Below are 24,952 nucleotides of genomic sequence, written 5' to 3' on the forward strand. Positions count from 1 at the left end.
AACAGTGCTTTTATATTTTAGAGCTAATACCTATTACAATTTTTTTTTTTTTTTTTTATAACAAAAATCTTCAAATTGATATACCATGATAAATTTATTCATATTAGTTTCCAATTTAATTGTCAAACTGCTGAGTTTAATAACACAGATAATTGATATTGGGTGTTATTGTCTATTTGACTTTTTTTCCATATTATTAATTTAATAAAAATTAAAATAAATTTATTATTTATCATTGAGATTTTTGATTGTTAATATTTTTGTCACAGTTATATTAATTTAGAATTTTTTATAATAAAAAAGTTTATTATAAATTTATAATAAATATATCAATTTAGAGTGACGAAATAATTATTAAGATGATGACGTGGTAAGTGCATGAGAAATTGTCATTTTTGAAGTAAACCATATTAATTTTTTCTCCGAATTCAACTCAATATGAGGGCTCTCGTTGAATAAATTGTCGTGTCAATTATGTTGCATAACACATTCACTAACTATAAAATTTGCCATCTTTGTTTAGATGTCGAGCGATGAGGTTTAACAGCTCGACATGTTTTTGGTGACGTTACATTCACAGAAGATGCTTCTATTTATATATGCTTGCTCTTAAAAATGTTTAAGCTGCATCTGCTTTTTAATATGCTTTTCTTGTCTTCGGACAAATTTATTTGTGTGAAAGAATTTTCTATGAATTAACTTTTTGAACTTTTACACATTTGATAACTGAAAATGATTCGTCAATGAAAAATGAGAAATGATTGTATGATCTTTTAATTTATTATGAGAATAACAGTTTATTTTGAATTACTAAAAAATCAAATTATAAATAATTATAAATTATTAAGGACTAAAATTTTTTCTCATATTATTTCAAATAATCTATAATAAACTATTATTTTCACAGTATCCCTAAGAAAATATTGTTATGCTGAAAAAGTACCCCAATGGTTACTCAAAACCTAGCAAAAAAATGAGAAATCATTCATGGTTAAAGAAAATATGCGTGCTTAGATAATGCATTCCTAACACAAAGAAGGGAAATATTTTCTTAAAAAATTGTTTCCAAAAAAGCATATTCATTAATTATGAACTTTTCTTCAACAAATATACTCTTTAGGGTTAATACCCTAAAAATCTCAAACTGATATAAGTGTAACAAATTTACCTTCAAACTAATTTTTTAATCATAAAAACTCAAATTGGTATATCCGTGATAAATTTATCCTAAATAACCAAAAAAAAATCTTTAACTAGTATATTTATGATAAATTTATCCCAAATCGATTTATTCGACTTCCAAACCTTCCAAAATTGATAGATTAAATAGCAAATATACACAAAATTTGAATTAATATTACAAAAAATCACAAAAATTTAAAATTCCAAACCGATTCACTAGTCAACTGTCACATATAATCCGGCTTAGCAATTTGATAGTAAAATTTAACGAAAACTAACAAAAGTTAAATTTGTCACGAGTATATCAGTTTTGGGTAAATTTGCCAAATGTATTAGGGTTTTTTGAAGTCAAAAAAATAATTTGAGGCAAATTTGTCACAAATATATCAGTTTGGGTTTTTAAGATATTAACCCTAGTCTTTATATTGTCACATTCTCTTTTCTTCTTATTTCAAAGTTTAGTCATTCTTGAAGTACATAATATAACTCTACACATTTATTACAACCATTCGAAGTAACTATTTGGCACCCGTTTTCATCCTTACACATGTTGTATAATTATTTAACATATAGAGCGAGTGCTGAAATTAACTATTAGGAAAACATATGTATATTGTGAAATTATAGCTCAACGTGTTTTAAAACTTTCTAAATAGTTGACACCTTTAAATAAAAGAGAAAAGACTATCAATAACTCTATATTTTGCCCAAAGTGACAAATTTATCCAAAATTTTTTTTTGTAACATGAAAAATCCCAAACTTTGCAAATAGTAACACATTTACCCCACCAATGACATGTTCATCTTTTTTTTTTTTTTTTTGGCCTTTTCCTTTTCCCTTTTTTCTTCTTCTTCTCTCTTTTGTCCGCCGGCCATGGCGGAGGGAAGTCGAAGTCAGGCAATGGTTGCCCTCACCGGCATCGGGCAAAGGTCACCCTCGTCTGGGCTGGCTAGGGTCGCCCTCGTTGGCATCGGGTAAAGGCAACTCTTGGTTGGGTCGGGCGAGGGCCTCCCTCGCCAAATTTGGCAAGGGCCACCCTTGCTTGATCCGGGCGAGGCTGGCAAGGGAAGCCCTCACCCGACCCAACCAAGGGTTGCCTTTTGTGACATCTCGATTTTCCAATTCTAGTTTCAATTAAATAAGTCGGGCATTTCATCTTCACGCCTATAGCTCTCTTCTCTGAGTTGGCCACTCACAAGAAAACTAGTCTTTCGAGGGTGAAGCCGTTAAGGAATCTAAACACAATAAACTTGAGAATTCGACCAAGAACCGACTGCTCGACCGTGCTAATTTGTAAGAGTCATTATGGCACAGATCGATTATGGACTGGAGATAGTTCGATTTGACAGAACCATGTGATTAAATGTGGGTGATTCCACTTAATTACAAAATTCTGATCGATCGGCACTAGACTGATTTCTTTATCCTTTTGGTACCATGTGTCCGTATTTGAAATCTCGAGATTTCCACGATAACCGAGAGTCACCAATGTGTCGAAGATGCATTTTGTAGCTTGAAAAGAATTAACCACAGGTCAATGGCATAGAAAATTCTTAAAAGTTATCCGATAGGTTAGGACACGCTAAAATCACGTCGATTGAATTTAACAATGAAATTGAACCCAATTACATAAATTGGAAGTTCAGTCAAGTCACAATTCATTTTAGAAACGTCAACTCATCCTTAGAAGATTTTTTTACAAACCGAGATTTTTGGCGAAAAAGCAAAGTAATGCTGTTTTTGTTCGAGATTGTCAGAGAGCCATTTTTGATTGAATCTTCGGGATGCAAGTTGGATCATTTGACGGGAAAATATCATGAGAAGGCCGATGACACGTGGGTTAATTTAACTGAGCTTTAATTGGATGGAATTGATTGAATTAAGTGTACAAATGTTCAAAATTCGAAATCCCCTTGGCACACAACATTTTGGACACTTTGGCAAGCTTGTGGATAAAGCTTAAGAAGAGAGAGTGGCTGAGGTCATGTGATGTCATGGTGGGGGCAAAGCCAATGAGAAGATGGCAAGTGTTGAGCTCTAGAGAGCCTAAGGAGACCCCCCACTCTTCAGCAGCTTCTTCTCCCTTAATCCAAGGCTTTCTCCATTGTTGTTGAAGGAGAGAAGGTCAGCAAAACCGGAGGAACCGAGCGACATCAACCCTCCACCGTCGCATGCCCATCGGACCCCATTTCCTCCTCCGTTTTCCCCTCGTTCCAGTTTCTACTCCAGCTGACATTTCACCAAAGATTCGAGTTAAAAATTGTCTTCCCGTGAGAATCAGCCAACACTCCACCCACCATTGTGACGAGCACACCCAACCTGTACCGGAGCACCTCGCCGCTCGCAATAATGATTCTCCGGCCGTCCTGAAGGTGGCGCGAAGCCACCGGTCACAAGATCGCCTGGTTCCGCCCTACTCTGCCTGTTTCGCGTTTTCTTGCTGTTTCGCCCCTTTCCGACCCTTTCTTTGCCCATCCCAACCTCCAATAAGATTCCCTTGACCCCTAGGAGCCGCCGGTTGCCAACCACCCGCTCATCGGAGCTCCGATCGGCCCGTTTTTGCCGTTGAAGTTGGTAGTTTCTTCTCTGTAGTTCAGCCCACATCAGAAGCAGAAGATAGCAAGGTTTTGGAGACTTCATGGCCCGTTTTCAAGCCCTTCCCGGCCTTCGTTGGTGCCGCCGCTTGGAGGATTGTCGACCGCCTTGGTATCGTGGTTGCCGTGAACTCACCGGTGCTCAAAACCGGTGAGTTTAGCCTCTAATCTTTGCTTAGTGAGTTAATTATGTTTAATGGGTGTTTAGATTAGTCTAAATAGGTTTAGGTGGTTAGATTAGATTATTTAAATATTAATTAGATTAGTTGTATGATTAGTTTAATTGATGTTTAATTAGGGCTAATTGTATGTTTAAATTAGTGTAATATAGTTTAAGCCATAATTAATTAATTTTAATTAATTAATTTTTTCGAATTTATAAATATTATTTTATTAAATTATATTATTATAATATAATATTTACTTATTTAATTTTCGGAATTAAATTTAATTATTTAATAATTTTGAAAATTTTGTCGGGATGGCGGTAGTTAGAATTTCACGCTGATCGCAGCAGTGCAGTCAGTTTGTGCTAATTGAATGTTAAATTGAAAAATTGAGTGAAAATGATGATTATGGTTAATTACTCTAAAGTGTGGAATTGTGTGAAATTTGAGAAGTTTTGGTATTTAACTTGAAAATACCTAGTGTCAATTTTTGGCACCGTGAGTGGTTGGTAGGACCAGTCTGTATCGATTGATTGAATGGATGTTTATGTGGGGATTCATCCCAAATTTGTTTAATGTTGGTATTCAATTGGAATTTCGACCATGAAAGGTTGTGAGTGGATTTGGAAAATCATCGAAGCTCGGCCGTGCCTTGTTGGGCCGTGATATACCATCGAATTGGGAATTGATCGTGTCCACTGGGGCCGTAAATTGCCACCTGATAAAGGTCGCGCCCGTTGGGCCGTAAATTGCCACCCGATAAGGGTCGCGCCTGATAAGACCGTAATTCGCCATCTATTAAAGGTCGCGCTCATTGAGCCATAATTTGCCACTTAAAGATTGGTCGTGTCCTTTGGACCGTGGTTTATAGTGAATGGATTGATTGATTATTGAAATATACTAACATGCAGGAAGGGCCTAAGGGGTGGTAAGTCCTCCTTTCTATTTGTGTGGTTAGAGCCCTAAGGCTTATTTTCTTCCTAATCGAGTCTTAGAGGGTAGGACTCGTTGAGACATTATTTCACCCCATTGTGGGATAATATTTTCAGGTCCTTAGATGGCGGTTGTGGAGGACTCGAAGCCATTGACATTTGTGGATGTGGAGATCGAAGAATCGGCGAACGTATCTAACTAGTTGGTCATAGGACAGTTCCCTTCTTGTTGAGCTAGTCTATTTTGTAGACAATCCAGTGTTGTATATAAACCTATGTATTTATAAGAAAGCTTGATTGGTTGTGATTGATTACTTGCTTTTCTATCCCAAGTTAATTGTTGTCAGGGAATTTGTATCGCTTCCACATGCGTTATAAAATGAATGGGTCGGCAACGTGTCTTGGGAAGTCGCATTTCTATCGACCACAGTGGGATGTGTGCGTGCTCGAAGTTCGGGGTATAACACATTTGCCCAATGCCGACGAGGGCGACCCTAGCCAGCCCAGACGAGGGTGACCCTTGCCTGATGCTGGTGAGGGCAGCCGTCGCCTGACTCCAACTTCCCTCCGCCATGGTGGCGAAGGAAAGAGAGAAGAAGAAGAAAAAAAAAGAAAAACAAAAGATTTAAAAAAGAGAGTAAAAGACCAAAATGTCATATAGTCTTTTCAAAAAAAAAAAAAGTCCTATAGTTTAAAGTAAATGTATCACACGAAATACAAGTTCAGAATTTTTTATATCATGAAAAAAAATTTGGGGTGAATTAGTCATGTTGGGTAAAGTTTGAGATTTTTTATGATCTTTTCCCTAAATAAAAATAGAGTTGTGATAAATTTGGTGTTTTCTAAATTTTTTCTCAATAGTTTTAATCCCTGAATTAATTTAATTTAATAATTCAATATCACATATTTCTTTTCTCATTGCAAAGTGCCACACGAATGCAATTGAACCACAAGAATGACATGAAGTGGTAGCTTTGATTATGGATATGTGAACTTGTTGTTTTACAAATTGGACAACAAAAGTATATTACGAGTCTCGAAACTTGACACAGTGGACACCTAATTGCCAAAACTTTCAAAATGTGTACTTAGACAATGCATTGTAATTTTTATATGTTTCTTTGCTTTTTTATTTTCTTGTTTCTAGGAATAGAAAAATAACAGAAATCCATTTTATAACGTTAGTTAATTTTTCTATTCCTTAAAATAAAAAGGTATCTGGGGAATAGATATGAGACAAAAAAAAAAATAGAAAAAAGTAATTTCTTAATTTCGGAAATAATTTCTAGAAATAAATCATTTTCTTTCTTTTTTTCCTCTCTTCTTCTTCCTCGCCGCCCATTGCCCCTCGTTGTTCGCCGCCTTGCACATGTCACTAGTTGTTGTCACTTGCCCCCCCCTTCCTTTCTTCTTCTAAAAATTTACCAAACGTGTTGTTTTATTCATAAATTATTTTAGGGAGTAGAAATAAAAATAACTATTTTTGAAAATTTTCTTTCCAAAAAATAGAAATGTCACCAAACGTATCTTAAGTGCCTATTTTTTTTTTTGAAAATTTGGGCACCTAATGTCAATTTCGGTGAGGGTAGCTGTAAATTCGATGTGGCTTATTTTTAAAACTTGCTGAAAAATGCAAAATGATGTCGTACTAGTTTTTTTTTTTTTTTTTTTAAGATCAATTTTGGGGACGAAACATCATTTTGGGATAAACAAGTCATGCCGGCGCCACATGGATACTTTAAAAAAATGCCACCTTAGTAAAAAAATGTAGCAAGAAAATGTAATGTTAGTATTTTGGCAAGAATTTCTCATCGTTGGCATTTAAGTGTTTTTTTTTTTCTCTTATCTTAACACTTAAGTATATATTTTGGAAGTTTTAGATTTAAGTATCTACCCATGCCAAGTTTTGGCATTTGAGGTATCCGGCACTCCAAATTGGGCAGAATTATCATTTATTCTCTCAAGTCCTTTTCATAATAGAGATTTCTTAATTTTTTAAGCAATATTACTAATCATTTTTGAAATTCATGAAACAAACGCATTCTAAGTAGAATGAGAAATTAAGAATTTACTTTAATAGCCTGGAGTGTCCACTCATGTTAATTGTAATTAAAAAAGGCTAATACAATCAGAAATCTCAAATCTCAAATCACGACACATTTTTCTCAAATTAATTCATCATCTCACAAAGAATTACAAATTAGAAATCCAACGGCACATTTACTATAAACCAATCTTGTTTCATGAAGAATCCTAAAATGGTGCTTCAGATCTGAATCTACCCTTCTTCACATCAGATCTCAAATTTAGGATGGATCGGGTTAGGCTACTGTCTCATGACATGAAAATTAATTCACTTTAAAATGTGTCATGACACTATTGGTTTGAAATTCTTTTAGACCAATATTAGTTTCGAATAAACAACTCAGGTGGGTACTAATTTTTGGGAGTTTCGATGGAATTAATTTTCATTAAAAATTTGCAAAAGAGACAAGAGAGGAAAAAATTGTGATGACCAACGCTAAACGAGGTTTAGAAGGTATCATTAGAGCAAACTGCTTGAAAACCACGAAAGGGATGGGGATTATAATATCACCCTACTCGTCCGATTATGCGCCACACAAGAATCTGAAAGTCGAGAAAAGAAGAAAAATGGAAGAAAGCTGGAGGGAAGAAGAGCAGCAGATAACGCGGAAGGCGCGGGCGACGGATGGAGCTCTTGCACTTGCAGCTGCAGGTCCTCCCTCCTCCTCCTCCTCCTCCTCCATGGAGGCTCTCGCCGTCGTCTCCGCCGCTGCTTCCGCCGTGCGAGCCGAGGAGCCTCGCTTCCGGGCTGCCCACGAGCTCGGCCCTCCTCTTCTTCCGTCGCCGGAGGAGAACCGACCGGACCCTCGTGGCCAGGTACGTCGGGTGGGGCTCCAATGCCGGGAACCGGGGGCTGGGCGGATTCGGCCACGACCTTCGAGACGGCGGCGTCGGGTTTGATAGGTGGGTCAGGAGGAAGGAGAAGAGGAGGAAGAAGCGTTGGTGGCCGTGCTATTATGATTCCTCGAAGAGGCGTTGGTGGTACGACGACGACGGAGATGAAGACGAGGAGGAGGAGGAGGAGGAAGAGCCTGTTGGGATTTGGGAGGAGGTGATTGACTCGCTTTGGATCCTCAAGGTATGTTCCAATGATTTCTTTCGAGTTCTTTTTGTTGGCCGAACCATTTCTTTCGATTTAGCGAATGTTTCGTAATTTTCTTGAATTCGATGAATCGGGTCTGGTGCGTTGTGATGATGTGCTACACAAAAATGTCTGCTTTTGCTTAAATTCGCCACGCTCGTGTAATTTTGTATCATGTGCGGCAGCATTTCCTGATTGGAAAGAGTTCGCTAATGAACAAAGCGTGAAACTCGGTTGTCCTGCTGGGCAAATGGTGGTTGTTTGCTGTTAATTTTATGCTGGAGAGTTTCACGAATAATGACAAATGCGGATTGCAGAGAGAAGTTTTGATGTCCTGTTTTGCTTGAGTATGTTGAGGCATGTGCACGTTTCAGTTGTCAGGATTGAAGATTTCACCGTAGGGAGTCAGGGACTGGTAGATTTCTTAATGTTACTGTCGTGGTTGATATGGCGTGGTTAAGTTGACAATCAATCTGACTAACAAGGGCATTAAATGACTTTTTGTTCCTGACACACGTTGAAAAATGTGGTCCTGGGATGAGCTTTGTGTTGGAGCAGACAGAACTTTTGTAGTTGACGGTGGGATTCCTCATGAATTTTGGGTGGAGATGCTTAGATCACCGCTGCATAGTGCACCTCTTAAACTTCATGTCAATGCCTTTGCACCAGCTTATCATGATCTTCTAAGAACTTGAATGCCTCCTGGTGTCCAAATTCGACTTCTTACTGTTCTCACAGTCAGGGCCTGCTGATTCAATCTCCTGCCTTCATTTACTATTGTCCTCGGGGTGGAGGGCTGTCATGGTTATCCCACTGGTACTAAGCATGACTAGATGAGCAGGAGTGTGCACTTTGATCAAAGTGTTCTTCTCTTCCAGATGCGGATAATTCAGACCGAACTCTTGCATTCATAGCATTACCAACTGTGCTGTCAGCTGCAATACCCTTCTCTACTAGTCCTGCATGCTCAAATTCATCAACTAATCCAACAAACTAAGTTAGTAGCCCATTTTGATATATCTTCTACTTTTGATTGGCTTGGGTAGCTCCTCGGTCCATCTATCCTTCCTTGTCCTTGTACTTTGAAATTGAGAACCATACCAAAGTTCATCCTCACGTAAAAATCAGTGGCTCGGTGCCTGTTACATGACTAATTGCTACAAATTATGGAAGTTGATGAGTTCCAAAACGGCGCCAATTGTCCATTTCTCTTTTTTTTTTTTTTTTTTGGTAAGATTCAAATTTCTTTCAAGTTGAGTAATACCCATCAAAGCTATTTCAATCACGTCTGTGTTTTCACATGCGTGGGATCTTTTTCTGTGGTTTCCCATTGATGGTACTTAATCTCCATCATATTGGCCTGGCAATTCCCTCATAGTGCTTGGTTTGAGCCTCGATCCTACCCAAATTGCGCATGTACTTTCCATAACTTTGGCATTCGATGGGCTGCGATGTGGATGTGGTTTGAGATTGTCAATTAACTAACCAAGAAGAGGGAGGGATGATACTTGTAGGCCCCGCTGATATCTACACTTGATAACTATTCCAATGCGTTTGCTATTATCAAATTATTTAAATGTGTATTTGTCTATGCACATATCAAGTTAAGTTTTCTTTGGTTGATATCTGCTTTAAACCTTTTTGGTTACAATTTTGATTTCAAATTTTGAAATTTGATTTTTTTCTAGTTGTGAGTAGTTCATGTTTATAAGAACATATGAATAGCAACATCTAATGTTATTAAGTTGTGTGAACTTATTCACAGCTTCTCTGTTAAAAACAGAAGAAATGTAGCTGTTGTACCAGGAAAGCAAAACACGTGTGGAGTAACTAAAAAGAAGCACACCGATAGCATGTGAAAATTCTTAGTATGTAGACAACACATAAATCACAAAGCATTTGCCTTGCAATGTGCATATTGTTGTGTACTTGCTATATGTCAAGTTCGTCATCAACTATTATTCTTACTAAACTTATATAATAAGTTCTCATCTAGCTCCAAAGATTATGGTGTTCTAGCCTCAAGTTTTGTCAATGTTATACAGAAAGCATTTTGTATTTTTTTTGTTGATATTGCTTGTTAATAACATTGTATCATCTAATTTTCCTCATTTAAAGAAATAAAAAGCTTAAATAATATTGGATATGAAGCAATGGAGACTTGCCTCTTTGGATGTTTGACCATGAGAACCTCTGGAGGTGAATTTGTTCTTGTAGGCAATACACAATTTATAAGAAGCTTCTCAATTCAATTATGTGATTTTTTTTAGGAAGAATGCAAGAGGGTTCTTTCCCATTATTTTGCAAAAAATGATTCCTGCAATATTTTCCCCTTGTCTGTTTTAATAAGTTTAGTTTAAGTTTAGTGTTTCAACTGTGATTTCTGGCCAGTGTAGGTATTCAAATCCTATGGTTGGACACTTCCTATCATCCTCATCTCATGGCTGATAGCTACTGGTCCAAAAGCTTTTCTCATTACTCTGGCTCTTCCTTTTGGACAATCGGCCCTTGCTTTACTAATTAAGAAATTGTGGCCTGGAAAAAAGAACAAATCAAAAGGTAAACCCAGGAGAAGGAGAAGGAAAAGATATTCTTACCGTGCAAACAATATCAGAACAAAGGAAGAACGAGATTGGAGGAGATGGAACAGGAAGGATAAGATAGAGTATGAATCATGGGAGTCTGAGGGAGATTTTTCTGCCCCCGAGTATAAGGGAGATACAAACGGTTTTGGTGGATGGGACGAGCTGGAGGGGAAGCAATTCACAGGGAAGTCGTCCCCGGTTTCAGAGAGACCGCGAAGACCACAGATGGATATTGGCAAGTATAGTAGAAAGGCAAGCAGAGATGATGTTCCGTTGCTGTTGAGACTTTTGATTGCGATGTTCCCATTCCTCGGCTCTTGGACTAAAATGTTCTGGTGATTTGCTAAAGTAAGCTTGAGTTTATGAGCAGTTTTGTTTGATCTTGCTTGGTTGGGAACTCAGAACGAGTCACTGCCTGAGGTCGGGAAACTACTAGCTTGTTGGTAAATCGGATACTTTGATTGTTGATAATTTTCCTCGTTGAGGATCATTTCTTTAATCTGTGATGAAGAAGAAAGCACTGCCATATTCGGGATACCAATATGCGTGCATCTCATTGTTTAAGACTTAGAGCTCCAAGTAGAAGCCAAGTCCACTTTTCTTTTCTATTCTTTAGCCTCTAAATGGCATTTTCAGATTCATCCTCTCCTGTAACTTGTCTTCCATTCTCTACGTGTAGTGGACAGTGGGTTTTGGTCACTTGTATCGTGACCCTTATAGGTTTGAGGAATAATGTGGCGAATTACCACGCAAATGATTTGCAATGTTAACATGTTTCGGAACATTTTACTTTTTAAGGGAATTTTGCTCTATTTCCTCGAGTATATGCTACACTGTTAACGGCCTTGAGCCTTGCCAGGCGTTTCATCTCGAAGAATCATGTAGATGAATGCAACAATGAGCGGTTCTGAGCCCAAATTCCTACTTGGGCTTGCATAGATCTGTAGCATCATTAGCTCATGTAGCCTCGTTCATTAACTATTTTCCCAAACTGCAACCAGGAAAGCGTAGCCAAGAAACGCAGAGGAGAGGAAAAAGGGGGGGAGGGGAGAGGAGAGAGAAAATAAGATACTACTTTCGATAAGCCATCACCGGTCAAATCAAAGGCAGCTCATCCAAGATACCAGCCTCCCAGAACACTTCAGACCATCAAGGATTGATGAGATGCGGTAATTTCGCAAATATAGTCTAACGAGCACCATGTTTCTCCTTGATCCATTGCAAAGAAAACGGTCAATGACAAGTAACTTGATGAGGACTGCACTGCCCCCAGCAGCATCTAAAAGAATGTTAAACCAATCAAAGAATGTAGCCTGGAGATGGCTTGATTTGTTAAGCTTCGGAAGCACCCGTCATCTTGTAAACAGTAGGTTTCTGTTCACATAGCAACTTGATGCTGGATCTTGGAGGCAGCCACAAAATGCCTCCTCATCTTTGGGAAATGGCTTGGGAAGAGGATGATCAGGAATTACACCCACCTAAATAAGAGCAAGGGGACTTAGCGCAGACCAGATATTACAGAGAGAGAGAGAGAGAGAGAGAGAGAGAGAGAGAGAGAGGGGTGGGAGGGAGGGAGGGAGACCTTGTCAATATCATTGTGCGCGGGAGTCTCATAACGAGCAACTGTGACTGCTAGCCCAGAGCCGTCAGATAGCTGGAAGACTGACTGGATTTTGCTGTAGAGTTGGTAAGATAAATTGATGTCAGAACTATGCAATGGAATGCATGGAATAGGGATAAAAGCTATCACCCTTTGCCAAATGTGGGTTCCCCAAATAGCACTGCTCGTTTGTTGTCTTTCAATGCTCCTGCTAATATTTCGCTTGCGCTTGCTGTGCCCTTGTTCACCTGAGAGAAGCCCCACAGACATGAGTAATTTACTATGGAAGATGATGAGTACCATAATTCTGTTCACTTTAGCGAAAGCATGCATGCAGAGCTGCCCTGCCTCACCATGACACACTTATATTGAGAGAGAGAGAGAGAGAGAGAGCAAAACTTGTACTTTTGAAAGTCACATGCTGCAGTCTAATGGAAAAGAAGACTATGGCATGTAGATAAAAGAAAAATCTTCCCGGCATTATCTATTCTACTCAAAATAAAGAGATACCGCAGCTTTAGGTTAGCTACATTCCTTATACATGATATACATCAAATATAGCTAATCATAGTAATAGAAATATTCACAAAATTCAACAAGCCCCTACCAGAACAGCCAGGGGTTCTGATGCTGCCATAGCTTTGCCTCCATCTGTGTCATATATATCTCGAACGCCACGACTATCACAAATATAAACAATGACCCCTTTATCCAGCCTGGGATACAAAATGAAGTTAACACTAACGCCACATTTGGATGAATAAATTGCTTCAATTTAAGTGTTGAAAACGGAAAGAAAATAAGATAATGATGGGGAAAGTGAAGCCCCCCGGGATCCAGATAATGGAACTGTGGGCCAGCTTGTTAAATAATACTAGCAAGATATTATGGCAGATACCATGCTCTTTGTCATCAGGGCATACCCAATCAACCAAATAATCATAAGCAAAGAATGCAAGTATGGGGGTGATTTGGTAAATGAATTGGTGTGGAAAACAAGTTCATTACCATATATTGGTGGACAGGCAGGATACTTCCATAATTTAATATAGTTAAATGATGCATCATTATATAAGATGTGTCACAATTGTGGCATTTACTTTGGACGGCCATGTGCTAGCTACTGCCTTGCTTTGCTGAACACAAATCATACAGATTCCACTTTATCAGCTAGAATAGAGAAGAAGAGCTTACCAGAGTTTAGCAATTTCAACACCCTCAGGAAAAAGGCCACCGCTGCAGCAAGATAAAACCTTCAGAAGCCTGATAAGTCTATGGAGCAAAATCAACGACAGAGCAAGTAAGCTAATTACCTATTATCTCGAAGGTCCAATATGAAGGCATTGACATCATTGCTCCTTAGTGTCTCAATAGCTTCTTTTACAGCAGCTACAGCATAAAAAACTGTGAGATGAGATCCCCTGTGTGCGCTTAGAGAGAAAGAGAGAGAGAGAGAGAGAGAGAGAGAGAGATAGACTTCATTGCATAAATTCATTGCATAAGAAAGTTAAAATAAAATCGTACTTTCTGTTTATTGTGTAAGACCTACGCAAAAACAGTTTGAACACAAGTTATACTTTCCACAGTAGTGCAACATAGAATACTTTCCTGAAGAAGGTTTTTAGACATGCATTGTTATAAAACTCTTGATACAAAACAATATTCTTATATCCATTTCTAAAAGTTCAATTACATCAATGTGACATTCAAAGAGGTCAACAGCAGATAATTTCAACGAGCCAAGATTTCAATTTATTTATTTATTGAATAAATCATAACAATCAGTTATCAGGCCACTCTCTCAATAGCCTTCCCTCAACATCTCTGATAACTTGAATGTTAACCATTTGTTCTAAAAACTCAAGCTATTTAAGAATGACACAGACTATATTTTAAATCTTAACACCTCTTACTCAAAGACCGGTATTATGCCGAAGGACTTAAGGTGGGAGAACTTAATTCAAGTATGTGAAAGAATTCATGGGAGCCCAAGGCGCACAAATAAGGGAAACTCATAAATAGATGAGGCGGAGTACAATGAACTAAATAGGAGACATCTTGCACTGCATAATATTAGAGTTTCACACAACTATTCATCTAAAAGCTTAAGTTGTGAGATAACACAATATAATTTAAATCTTAACACCTCTCCCTCCCAAAGTGTCCATGAATTGGCAATACACACAACCTCTCAGTTAAAGAAAACATGTATATAAACTCATGAGTAGAAAGATTTTGACAATTACGGCATAAACATTACGGAACAAACATGATAGCTTTTAGTGCACGTCTTTCTTTTTGGCAACAGGAGCTTTTCATGCATGCTTTGGCATTGTCGAGACAAAACTAAGGGTGCTTACCAGAAGCATTTTGGGTAAATGACGTTAGCTTGATATACCCAATTCGTGGAGAATCTTTTCCAGAGCCAGGTACCTCACAAAGCCTTGATTTAACTGGGTTTAGTGATACCTTCTCTCTCCTGGAAAGAGGCAGTTTATTATAAAGACCCACTGCTCTAGATTTACATAACCAATGAAATAGAGCCTACAGCCAGAATAAATGTAAACTGGAACTCATTTTCAGTGATTATTTAAAGCTCACATGGGGTACCTAAATGCTTTTACTTGCCTATGTCATTGTAAAAGTTCCAACTCTACCAGAGATGAACATTATATCAGTTCTCGTTAAGCAGCACTGAAATTGAACTTACGTGAGGGCTAGATGCTTTATTTCATTTCCACTTTGAAGAGTTAATTCCACTGTACTTCCTTCAGGACCCCTGCAATTTATGATGAAAGTTTATGGAGACCCTCGGGCAAGTTTAATAATTCTTACTATGGCACATTATTTTGAATTTAAACTCAATATTATAGGCACTCAAAGAAGGAAGACGATAATCTGTGTTCAAGTCTCATGATATAATAGATTCAACCGTGGTATGAATATGCATGTAACTAGTTATTATAAGGATAGACATAGACTACATAGATGAACCCCCAGGCATCAGTCTGATAGCCTTGGGGGGTTATGTTTGGGGTGGAAGTGTGCTAGGATCAAATCCCAGCAGGAAAAAAAAGGAACTGACCAATGGAAAAACTAAAACTACTCACTGCAATTTCTCTGCAGCATCATATATTCCCATAGTTTCTGTACTTGAATTATCAATCGCAAGTAGAACATCTCCGGATAAAATGCCAGCTCTCTTTGCAGGACCTCCTGGAGCTGCAGAAATTACTACCAGCCCAGCAGGTGAATTATCAATTCGAGCTGGATACCCAATTGAGAGTCCTACACCCGTTAGAGCACCTTGAGTTCCAGACTGCCTTCACAAAATTCAGAAAAATGACTAAATATTTTGCTAATCTCTACAGTGCAGAGAAAAAATGTGTTCCCTATTTGACAGAAGAAAGGATCTAGAATGTCAGTGAAGAGAAGGTATGTACTCTCAAACTCCTGAACTTTTCAGGTTCCAGGAAACGGGTAAAAGGATCATCCAGTGTGGCAATCATCTTCCTTATTGCAGTATCTGATATGCCAATGGAAAATGATGATCAGACTGGTTATAAACAAGAAACACCAATTTCATAATACTGTTATTTGATTACTTCATATTTTGCTATTTCAGTTTCCCCTGTTCCCACCAATTGGTATTCTGTTCTGTAATTATGCCACATGTTCACACCCTTAGTCAGAACATCATCCTTTCTCATCTAATCCTGGAGACAAATTTATGCCTCAACAGTAAGAGAAAAAAATGCACTTTGGGCTGCAAAACACATCCAAACCCGCTCTCTCTATCTATGCATCTAAACTAGGTACAACTTCTCTACTCCTCTCTAAATCGTAGCACCACCAGCAAACGCACAAAGGAAGTGAAGGCCAATATACATACATGTCTCTTCCCTCGTATTCATCGGCTCGTTGCGCAGTGCATTCTCTCTATACCTAAACCAACTCTGTCCATTGAAATTCTTGTCAATGTAGGCGCGGTCGAGAGTCCTCCACGCCTCTAAGAAGAGCAAATTCTCTTCACTGAGAGCCCCTGCGCCACATCAGCATCACCGGAAAAAAGAAAAAGAAACAGAAAAAGATTCCTCATTTCAGCCGCCGACACTAAAAAATCCAAACAGCACGTAAGCGACGACAACGGACTCACACGAAGGAGTATTGCTAACGGCTAAAGAGAACGACACGACCAGCATCGCGCCGACGAGCAGCTTCAGGAACGCCCGGGAGACGCGCCGCTTGAGCCCGTCCAACGACAGGCGCCCGTCGAGCCTCCACACCTGCGTCCTCCAAAACTCGCGACCGCGACCGCGACCGCCGGCGCCCTTGCTTAAGAAGCTCGCGCACGCTATCCGAGCTCCAAGGCTCATCGCGGACCGAGGCTTCCGTTGGCCGGCGGGGACGCGGCGAGAGATGATGGCTCGATCAGAATCGCTTTCCACGGACCGGACGGCGACCGATTGCGGGACTGAGAACGGAGGGATCGGGGAGAGGGTTACCTGAGGAGGAGCGAGCTTGAGAGCAACAATGGCGGCGGTAGGGATAGCGCGGGGTCTGGCGGCGCCGGAGGGAACGAAGCGCGGGCGGAGAGTGGATAGAGAAGAAGTGGAGGTCGCGAGGATTTCCATGGCCTTCGGATGTCCAGTTGGCTGCTCTTTTTCGGTCGTTGGTTTTTACGTTGCTCCTTATCAGTTTGCTTCCCGGTTCGGTGGAGTCTGGATCCATGGAGGCTCGGTCGGATCGAGTCGGGTCGGGACAACAACGGTGTCTATGGTTGCTATTTTCCTTTTCCCGAAAATATGAGAGAATTAGCTTCTACGATTTAGAGTCAATATCACCAAAAAAAAAAAAAAAAAAAATCTAAATTGATATATATGTGATAAATTTATCTTAAATTAATTTTTTTACCATAAAAAAATTTAAATTAGCACACTTGACAAATTTATTCATTGTTAGTTTATATTAAATTAGATTAATACTATAAAAATCACAAATCGGAACATTAGTGATAAATAGAGGGGAAAACCCCAAATTGATATGTCCTTCAATTATCACACATCATTCAATTTAGCAATTTGACGGTAAAATTTTGATAGAAGAAAGTGTGTATATATAAATCAAGATTTGGTGCAAATGCTGAAGAGATTTTGTCTATTTTACAATTAACCTAAAACGTGAGAGACCTAAACCAGCGTTGATTGACCGAAATAAATGGGATGGCAAATTGAAGCCAAATCACTTCTCTGTTGGTTAGTGCCCTCCAACAATTATGGCATAATGAAGTCACTTTTGATGCCACAATCTGCATCATTCATGTGTCATAGTGTCGAGGTTTTCTGAGATCAAAGTATCATATTACATCCAAGAAGACTGAACAAGTCACTTAGGGTTTTTGAAACATTCCCAAGATGAGCAATACAATAGATGTACTAAGCTCTAGAGCATTTTTGGCATAAATATTGATGGTTGGTAGATGGAGAGAGATGCGATCTCCATCTTTAGATTGATAAGCCATCAAAGATTATAATCCAAGGGACTCTTGTATAAATAGGGATGTCCTTCCTCCCATTTATATCCATCCAAACTCCTGAGCAATACAAAACATTCTCTCCTAGAACCCTCTCTTTAGAAAGTTTCTTTCTCTACGATTTAGCTAAGCAAGTAAGTGATCAATCTTGGAAAAGACCTAGCTTAGGCACTTCCATCGATCCAAGGAAGTCTAAGTTGCAACATGGTTCAAAACCCAATTAATTAGCCTATGACAAATGCCCAATGGATGATTTGGAGGTCACCCAACTCTTTCATCATCAAACCAATGTCGCATTAAATTATGGCGCACACAGGATCCATTTTCTTGTGAACTATGGCCAATACCAGGGCGAGAAGCCATTGATGATTCTTCCTTCCGCAACTCATTGCACCAACCCATGTTGCTATACCATGAGGTTGAAGAAGACAAAATGAAACCCTCACGTATTACAATACTAAAATGTAATGAATCCGAAGAAGACCTAAAGCTTTAATTATCAAAACTCTAGTAGCCATTAACCAAATGAAAGGTTGGTTGGAATTTGTTAACTTGGACACTAGTCATCCTACTTGACACGGCCAATGTAATGCCTCCAGGTCTTCTGACTAGTCAAGAGCATTTTCATCTAGAGTTTTCTTTTGCCATGTACATCTTCTTGTTAGCCAATAAGACAAATTATCCCGAAAGTCTACAAATTAAATGATTTTTAATCCTATATTTGCATGATTAATGAAAATGCAATCTAAATCCTAGGTGCGAGATGACATAAGTTTATTTCTAAGATAATACGTGCATGTAATTAGTAGTGATTTCAAATCGAGAGGTTAAGTGTATTCTGACAGCCGGCAGAGTTTAGTTTTTGGGTGATAGAGAAAAAGTTGACAGATAAGTTTACTTTACTTCCACTCTAGAAAATCGTACATGAGATTTTTTACTCATATGACTTCTCGTTCAATTCTTTTGAAGTCACTAGGTCCTTTTCATATACTTCTTCTCAAAGAGTAACTAGAACCAATTTAGTTATGTTTTCAAATTCTAATTGAACATTTTTCATTTTGATGTTCACAAACTATTGGTTGAACACACCTTACCAAAACAAAAAAAACTACTAGTTGAACACATGATTATTTTATTTTGGTAAACTAATTATCTTTATAGCATGAAACTGAAAAATGTCCAACACAAACCTAGAATTAACAACTAGGCTGAAGTATTGTAAATGAAACACAAATAAATACTAGTAGAAGAATGATTCAACATAACATTACAAACCTTCAATTTGCCATCCTGCATAAAAGGTTTTAACGGATGATCCAAACTCAAGGACATCTTCACCTTGACAGCAAACACTATTTAACACCCCATCAACTAGAGCAGCAACATTATCATGAAGAGTTGTATCCCTCTCTCTCTTCAAGTAATGTAGTTAACACCATTTAGGGCCAATTTCAACAACTTCTTAGCAAAATTTGACCGGAAAAAAAATTCTTAGCATAGGACTTGCCTTTTAAATACATCACTTCCTAGTCCAACTCTGAATTCCAATGTCCACTAGCAAGATGAACACCGGCAAGGAATAGAACGATTCCAGACTATCTTCAAAAAGGAGCAATCAAAGAACAAATGTGATCTTAATTCAAGAGCCAAAGCTATAAAGTCATATCTTAACACATTTGGATACCAAATTATGCCAAATAGCCTACTTTCTCATTCTAACTAGATTCCAGCAATCACTAGAAGGGAAATCACCATTACAAGTCCTATAAGAACCACAAAGTCCCCAGCTTCAGAGCAAGGAACAGTAGCACCACATCAGCAGCCCGAAATATCAACAAGTGCATCAAATCGACCTGGTGGTCGATGCCACTCATTTCCCCTTGCAACTAAACACACTCTTGTATTTATGCCCAAACCAGAGTCATACTTGTCCCTATGAGGGAAGACTAAAGAAAACACACCAAAGGCTTCCAATTATCATGCCGCTGTTGTTACCAATCAAATACTTTTTTTTTTACTACACATGGCTGCCGAGGTATGCGTACTAAACCTACACGCTCGTTAGCCCATCGGCTCAACAAGATTGCATCAAGATTCTGGATTTGCCTCCCTATGACCTGCCTTGCCAACTTCTGTAGCCCAACGCTCCTTATCTCCTCTCGACCCTGCTCCCTTGCGGCTAGGAGTCCACATCTTGGTAACGTCGAGGCGGTAGTCACAGAAAACCTTATTCACGTCTTCGTGGATGCCAACTCCGACGAAGAAGAGGCAAGAGTCGCAGAGGAAGTCGGCCAGGAACTTGGCTGTCGTCGGCTAGTCAGTGTGCAAGAGGAAGAAGAAAGAGAGAATAGAAGAAAAGAAAAAAAAAAAAAAAACATAAGAAAAAAAATGTCAAAATGCTGATGTCGTTATGACTAGTTAGTGATTTAGGCTCTTATAGGAGATTGTGTTGGCTACTTTAGGTCTTTATTTAGAAAAAGTTAACTCTGAACCTTTTTTTTCTTTAAATTGAAGCCATTTCAAATTCTTATTTAGAATTATTCTCCTTTTTAATGGACAAAAAAGTTCATTAAAAGGAGATGTGAATTAATGCAGAAGAGATTTTCCTAGAACTGGGCAGTATATGTACAACTTACAATGTTGGTTCTACATCATTGCAAAATCATCTACTTGATACATCATTAAAGTTTTCCTCTTTTTTTTGGATAATTGCCAAAACCACTTCAAACTTGGGCGACGTTGTACAGTAGCTCCCGAATTTTGAAAGATTACAGATTTTACCCTCATAATATTTGATTTTATTGCGGTCACTAATTTTTCTGTCTATAATTGTATAGCCATTGGGTGTTATTTAAAAATGGACTTATCTTCTTCTTTTTGTAGACCAAAATAAGTCTATTACATGATTAACAAAAATCGAAACATAGGAGGGCTGATTTGTAACTTTCCAAGTTTAAGGTCAATTGCGCAACGATGTTAAAGTTCAGGAGGGTAAATTTATCATTTTTCAAAGTTTAGGGGTTATTATGTAATGATGTCAATGTTTAGGAGGATGTTGAGCGATTAACTTTTTTTTGGGCCTGCGCTGCTTATGACTCATATTAAAGCAACATGCTATGGGCTCGCATTTGAAGGGCTTTGTTTCGATTTGACCTCATTCATAAACCCACAAGCAGTAATTTCCATCTTGAAAGTGGAGGTGGATTCGTACGGTAGCAATAGCATACATACAATGATAATCGCAACACCTTAAAGAAAATCGGAATGAAAATCCTACGTGTTAAATGTATTCCTTCTCTTGGCGAAGTAAAAGTGCATCATGCCTTAAGATGACTCCAGTCAATTTTCCACCGTCGTTCTAGAATTACTTGAGGACATTCCGTCCTGATCATCACCTAATCCGTTAACTTGTTCGTCGAAGAGCCGAGTCCTAATACCTGTCCACCCTCTTTTACAACCGGGTCAATGCCGCAGATGCCGATAACTCCTCACAAAACTAGTATCAGACTGATACATGAACGGTAGAGGGAGGGATTGATTCAGGACGTGGTCTATCTAGAAGTGTAGACCCATTTCACCAAATCTAGTTTGTATTAATTTGTAGACTGAATGAATGGGGACTTAGTTTAGCACTGAAGGATAGATAATCGGAGGAAATCGAAAGATTTAGGACTTTTGATTTGCGGAATTTTACCACAAGATCATTGTCCTTCTTTACCATATTTTGCAAACATGTCATCCCTTGGGCAAGGCTGAATCAGTCGAAGGCAAGGCTGCTGGTCTGGACTATTTTCATCGCCGTTGAGCCGCCGTCAACTGGTCCTTCACAGGGCCCGAGATGACAATGGGCCTCAACTTATGTCAAGATTTTTGGCAAATGCAACCAATGTGATCAAGTTGCCAAAGTTGTCCGTCTGGCTTTTGTTGTATCCTGGAATCGGATAGTCCATAGGTTTGCTTGTTTACTATTGCATCATCCCCTTGTGTAATTGCTATTACAATATGCCTGCAATAGTTATTTTCAATTTAAGCTCCTTGGTTTGAGTCGAAGAAGCAATGTCACTTGATCATTATCAAATTGCATATAATCTTTCTTTTATTTGCAAAATCTCATAAATTATGATCAGTTCATTCCATATTTCCTTTTTAGAGGACAAATTTTCACATTTAGATGATGTTTTGGATGTACTAATACCCTATCACATCCACCTAGAAATCTTGGTTCAGACCCTTTGCTACTTGGTGAAGGCAAGCCTATTTATTTATTATCTATGTTATACCAAATGTTCTATGGACTTTTCATTGTGGATGGAATCGCCCTAGAAGGGTTGAACATCAATCTATTGTCTGTTAAGGCTTGTTAGTTAGACTTCCGAAATTCTAAATGCCGGTGGAAACTCTTTACTTGCTTGCATTCATAACACAAGACTTTGCTACTCAAGCTACGTTATATACTCATCACCAATACATCGCAAGATTCATCATGATAGGGCTTTTGCTCATGGGGTTCACTAGAGATTACAATTTGGAATAGAACAAGGATAATGTATTGGCAAGAATGTTAGACCATAAAGAAACTATCATATCCCATTTAAGTTGGGCCACCACACATTGGGCGTTATGTTGAAAATGATGTTGTGCTTGCTTATAAACAAATCTCAATCGAACCTATATGTGCCCAATGGATACAATCTGCTTACGGTTAAACCATTTTTGTTCAGTTAGATAACCAAATTAGATGATTGATTCATTCTATATTAGAAATAATCGTAGGAAATCTTTTGATAACACGGATTTCTATTTCTCAATGATATTCCGCAATCAAGACAATTGGCTGAATCTGTGAAACCACTTCATAGAAATTCATTGACATCTTCTTTTATAAAACATCTTCTTTTTATAAAGCAAATTGACTTCGATTTTTAAATAAGTCACATCACTTTTGCTTTTATTGTAACAAAAGATTCCCCTTTTTATGTGAAAATGACTTGTATCAATAATTATGTTTTACATTTCCCATAAAATTGGCTTCTTTTCCTGAATTTTACTCTTAGAAACTCTTATGTTCAAAGCAAAATGTTGTCTAATTAGCTCACGAATTACACATCTCTGAGTTGGGATTTGAAAAGATAGGATTTGATTAGACCAAGCTTGGATTTGAATTTTGAAATTGGATTTTAACTACTAGTTGAAATCATTGAATCTATAACGATCACATCTTTGCCAAAAAAATATTCACGAAAAGAAGGTACAGTCATCTAAATTATCATACAACTCATTGTATTTTTATAATATACTTATTATCCTAATCACTAATCATATTATAGTTGATGCTCAAATTGTTATTTAATTATTGTTTCAATTATAGTACTAATTATGTAATGAATAGTATTATGAACATATATATGACATTAAAATCATGAATTTTAATTAACTATCATAATAATAACTATTACATTCTCTCTAATTCTGATGTGAAGGTTACTTTGAGAATTCCGATACTACTCTAGCCTTATTACATGTGTCATTTATAAAATCAAATAGTTTTTTTTTTTTTTTTTTTTTTTGTCAATCCTACTCTACTATTCCTATTCTAACTCTCACTCTCAGATTTTTGCATTCTTCCTTACTACAGGGCGTGGGAGTCGAACTTACACCTAAAACTAATTCGTCCTCATCCCAACTCTATGAGAAAGTGGAGATTCGAAACCCGCCCCCCCCCCTTCCATGTTGGAAGGGGGAAAAGGAACTACATTTATACTACATTGCAACATAATAACTATAACGGACCCCACTTAATTTCCATCCACTGTCAATGATATATTCGTATTTAAGAAAGAGAAATTAATTAGAAAAAACAAGATTGAAGCTGAAAAGAAAATTGAGATTTTGTTTGTTCAGTATAAAATGAGTGATTTGGAAGACTTTTTCCTAAATATGATCGCATGTCTCACATATAAAAATGAATAAATGAAAAATATTTTCATCGTTTATGAAAAGATAATAAAAACATATTTTGTTAACTAATTATTCCGACCAATATAGGTAATTATTTCTTTAAAAATATATATATTTTTTAAATTATTTATTTTTCGCGAAATAAGTAAAGTTGATTAAACCTAATCAATTAAAATTCGAAGTCAACTATACAATGTGTGTGCGCCAATATTGACCTAGACCGTGATTATTAATTTCCAATTAAATGAACGCAGATGGGGCCGTACACATTGAAGTGGAAGCCACAATCGATAGACGTCATCTTCTTTGTTCTCTCCGGTCAACAAAGCAAAACACCAAAAAGTCAAATGAAGATTAATATGACAGAGACGCCCACCTAATTTCCACCCCATGGTTCCAAAGAGAATGATTGCTCTTGCTGGCTTTATGAATTCAAAGTTTCATTCATAAGATATAAATAATTTTCAAAATATGTTCTAGAAATGACCTTCACTATTACTTATAAAAATGTAATGAAATTTCATTGATTAATTATATGAAGCGGTACAAATAGTTATATTAATGAAATATATTTCAAATTATTTATTAATCGGGAGATAAAAGGAACTGAAATTTCGAAACTTTCATTAGCAAAAACCCTAGAGGATGGATTTTTAAAGAGATCGAGCATGTCAAGTATTGAAACTTAGTGCTTGATTTGGCCGTTTTTCTCCTCCTAACGCGTTAGCCTTGCTTTCCACCGCTAAGTGAAAGGTTAACTTTCTTTTCCCTATCTAGAAGGCTAGAAAGTAGTACTGAAACGCAAAGGAGACGAGGATACATGGACCAAAGCCGAAAGCAGAAGTGCGAAGTGTTTATTAGCTAGTCGTGCCCATATCCTACTCTCCACGATGTGAAAACGAGCAGACATTCACTAGCCAGAGTTCGAAATACAATGAAAGAGAGAGGACTCTATAAAACCCTAGCCCCAAATACCCTCAGAAGCTCTCATATACTTTCAAGATGTTATAGAACAAATGTTTGTGACAGAACCCTATAAGAAAATACCAAACGTCCGAATTGATCCACATCGCATAGGGCGGACCCCTCGCACCCATTGAGACCTTCCAATCAGGTTATTACAAAGTTTATTGGATCAGATGGACCAACGCACAAAAAGGTTGCAATTAACAAAAAGGATTCATGTGGTGCTGGCAAGAATTATTAGATTATTAACTTGAGAGCAAAGTCTTGA

At 37.9% G+C, this 24,952-nt stretch overlaps 2 protein-coding genes across 2 annotated transcripts; one reads left to right on the forward strand and one right to left on the reverse strand.

The window, feature by feature from the left end:
• The first annotated feature begins 7,485 nt into the window (after window positions 1-7,485).
• On the forward strand, window positions 7,486-11,424 carry LOC104414400. Its single transcript, XM_010025490.3, has 2 exons — window positions 7,486-8,039; window positions 10,439-11,424. The coding sequence occupies exons 1-2, from the start codon at window positions 7,587-7,589 to the stop codon at window positions 10,964-10,966; spliced, it is 981 nt and encodes a 326-aa protein (XP_010023792.2). The 5' UTR covers window positions 7,486-7,586; the 3' UTR covers window positions 10,967-11,424.
• Window positions 11,425-11,702: 278 nt separating this feature from the next.
• On the reverse strand, window positions 11,703-16,866 carry LOC104417159 (carboxyl-terminal-processing peptidase 2, chloroplastic). The gene is made up of 13 exons (XM_039300820.1): window positions 16,733-16,866; window positions 16,384-16,615; window positions 16,120-16,269; window positions 15,671-15,753; window positions 15,338-15,546; window positions 14,938-15,006; window positions 14,588-14,706; window positions 13,541-13,616; window positions 13,422-13,463; window positions 12,835-12,943; window positions 12,378-12,475; window positions 12,210-12,303; window positions 11,703-12,105 (listed from the first exon to the last, which is right to left on the reverse strand). Exons 1-13 carry the CDS (start codon window positions 16,859-16,861, stop codon window positions 11,980-11,982), a joined length of 1,536 nt encoding a protein of 511 aa, XP_039156754.1. The 5' UTR covers window positions 16,862-16,866; the 3' UTR covers window positions 11,703-11,979.
• Window positions 16,867-24,952: the final 8,086 nt, after the last annotated feature.

Source organism: Eucalyptus grandis, chromosome 8 (assembly GCF_016545825.1).
Source record: "Eucalyptus grandis isolate ANBG69807.140 chromosome 8, ASM1654582v1, whole genome shotgun sequence".
Taxonomy (NCBI): domain Eukaryota; kingdom Viridiplantae; phylum Streptophyta; class Magnoliopsida; order Myrtales; family Myrtaceae; genus Eucalyptus; species Eucalyptus grandis.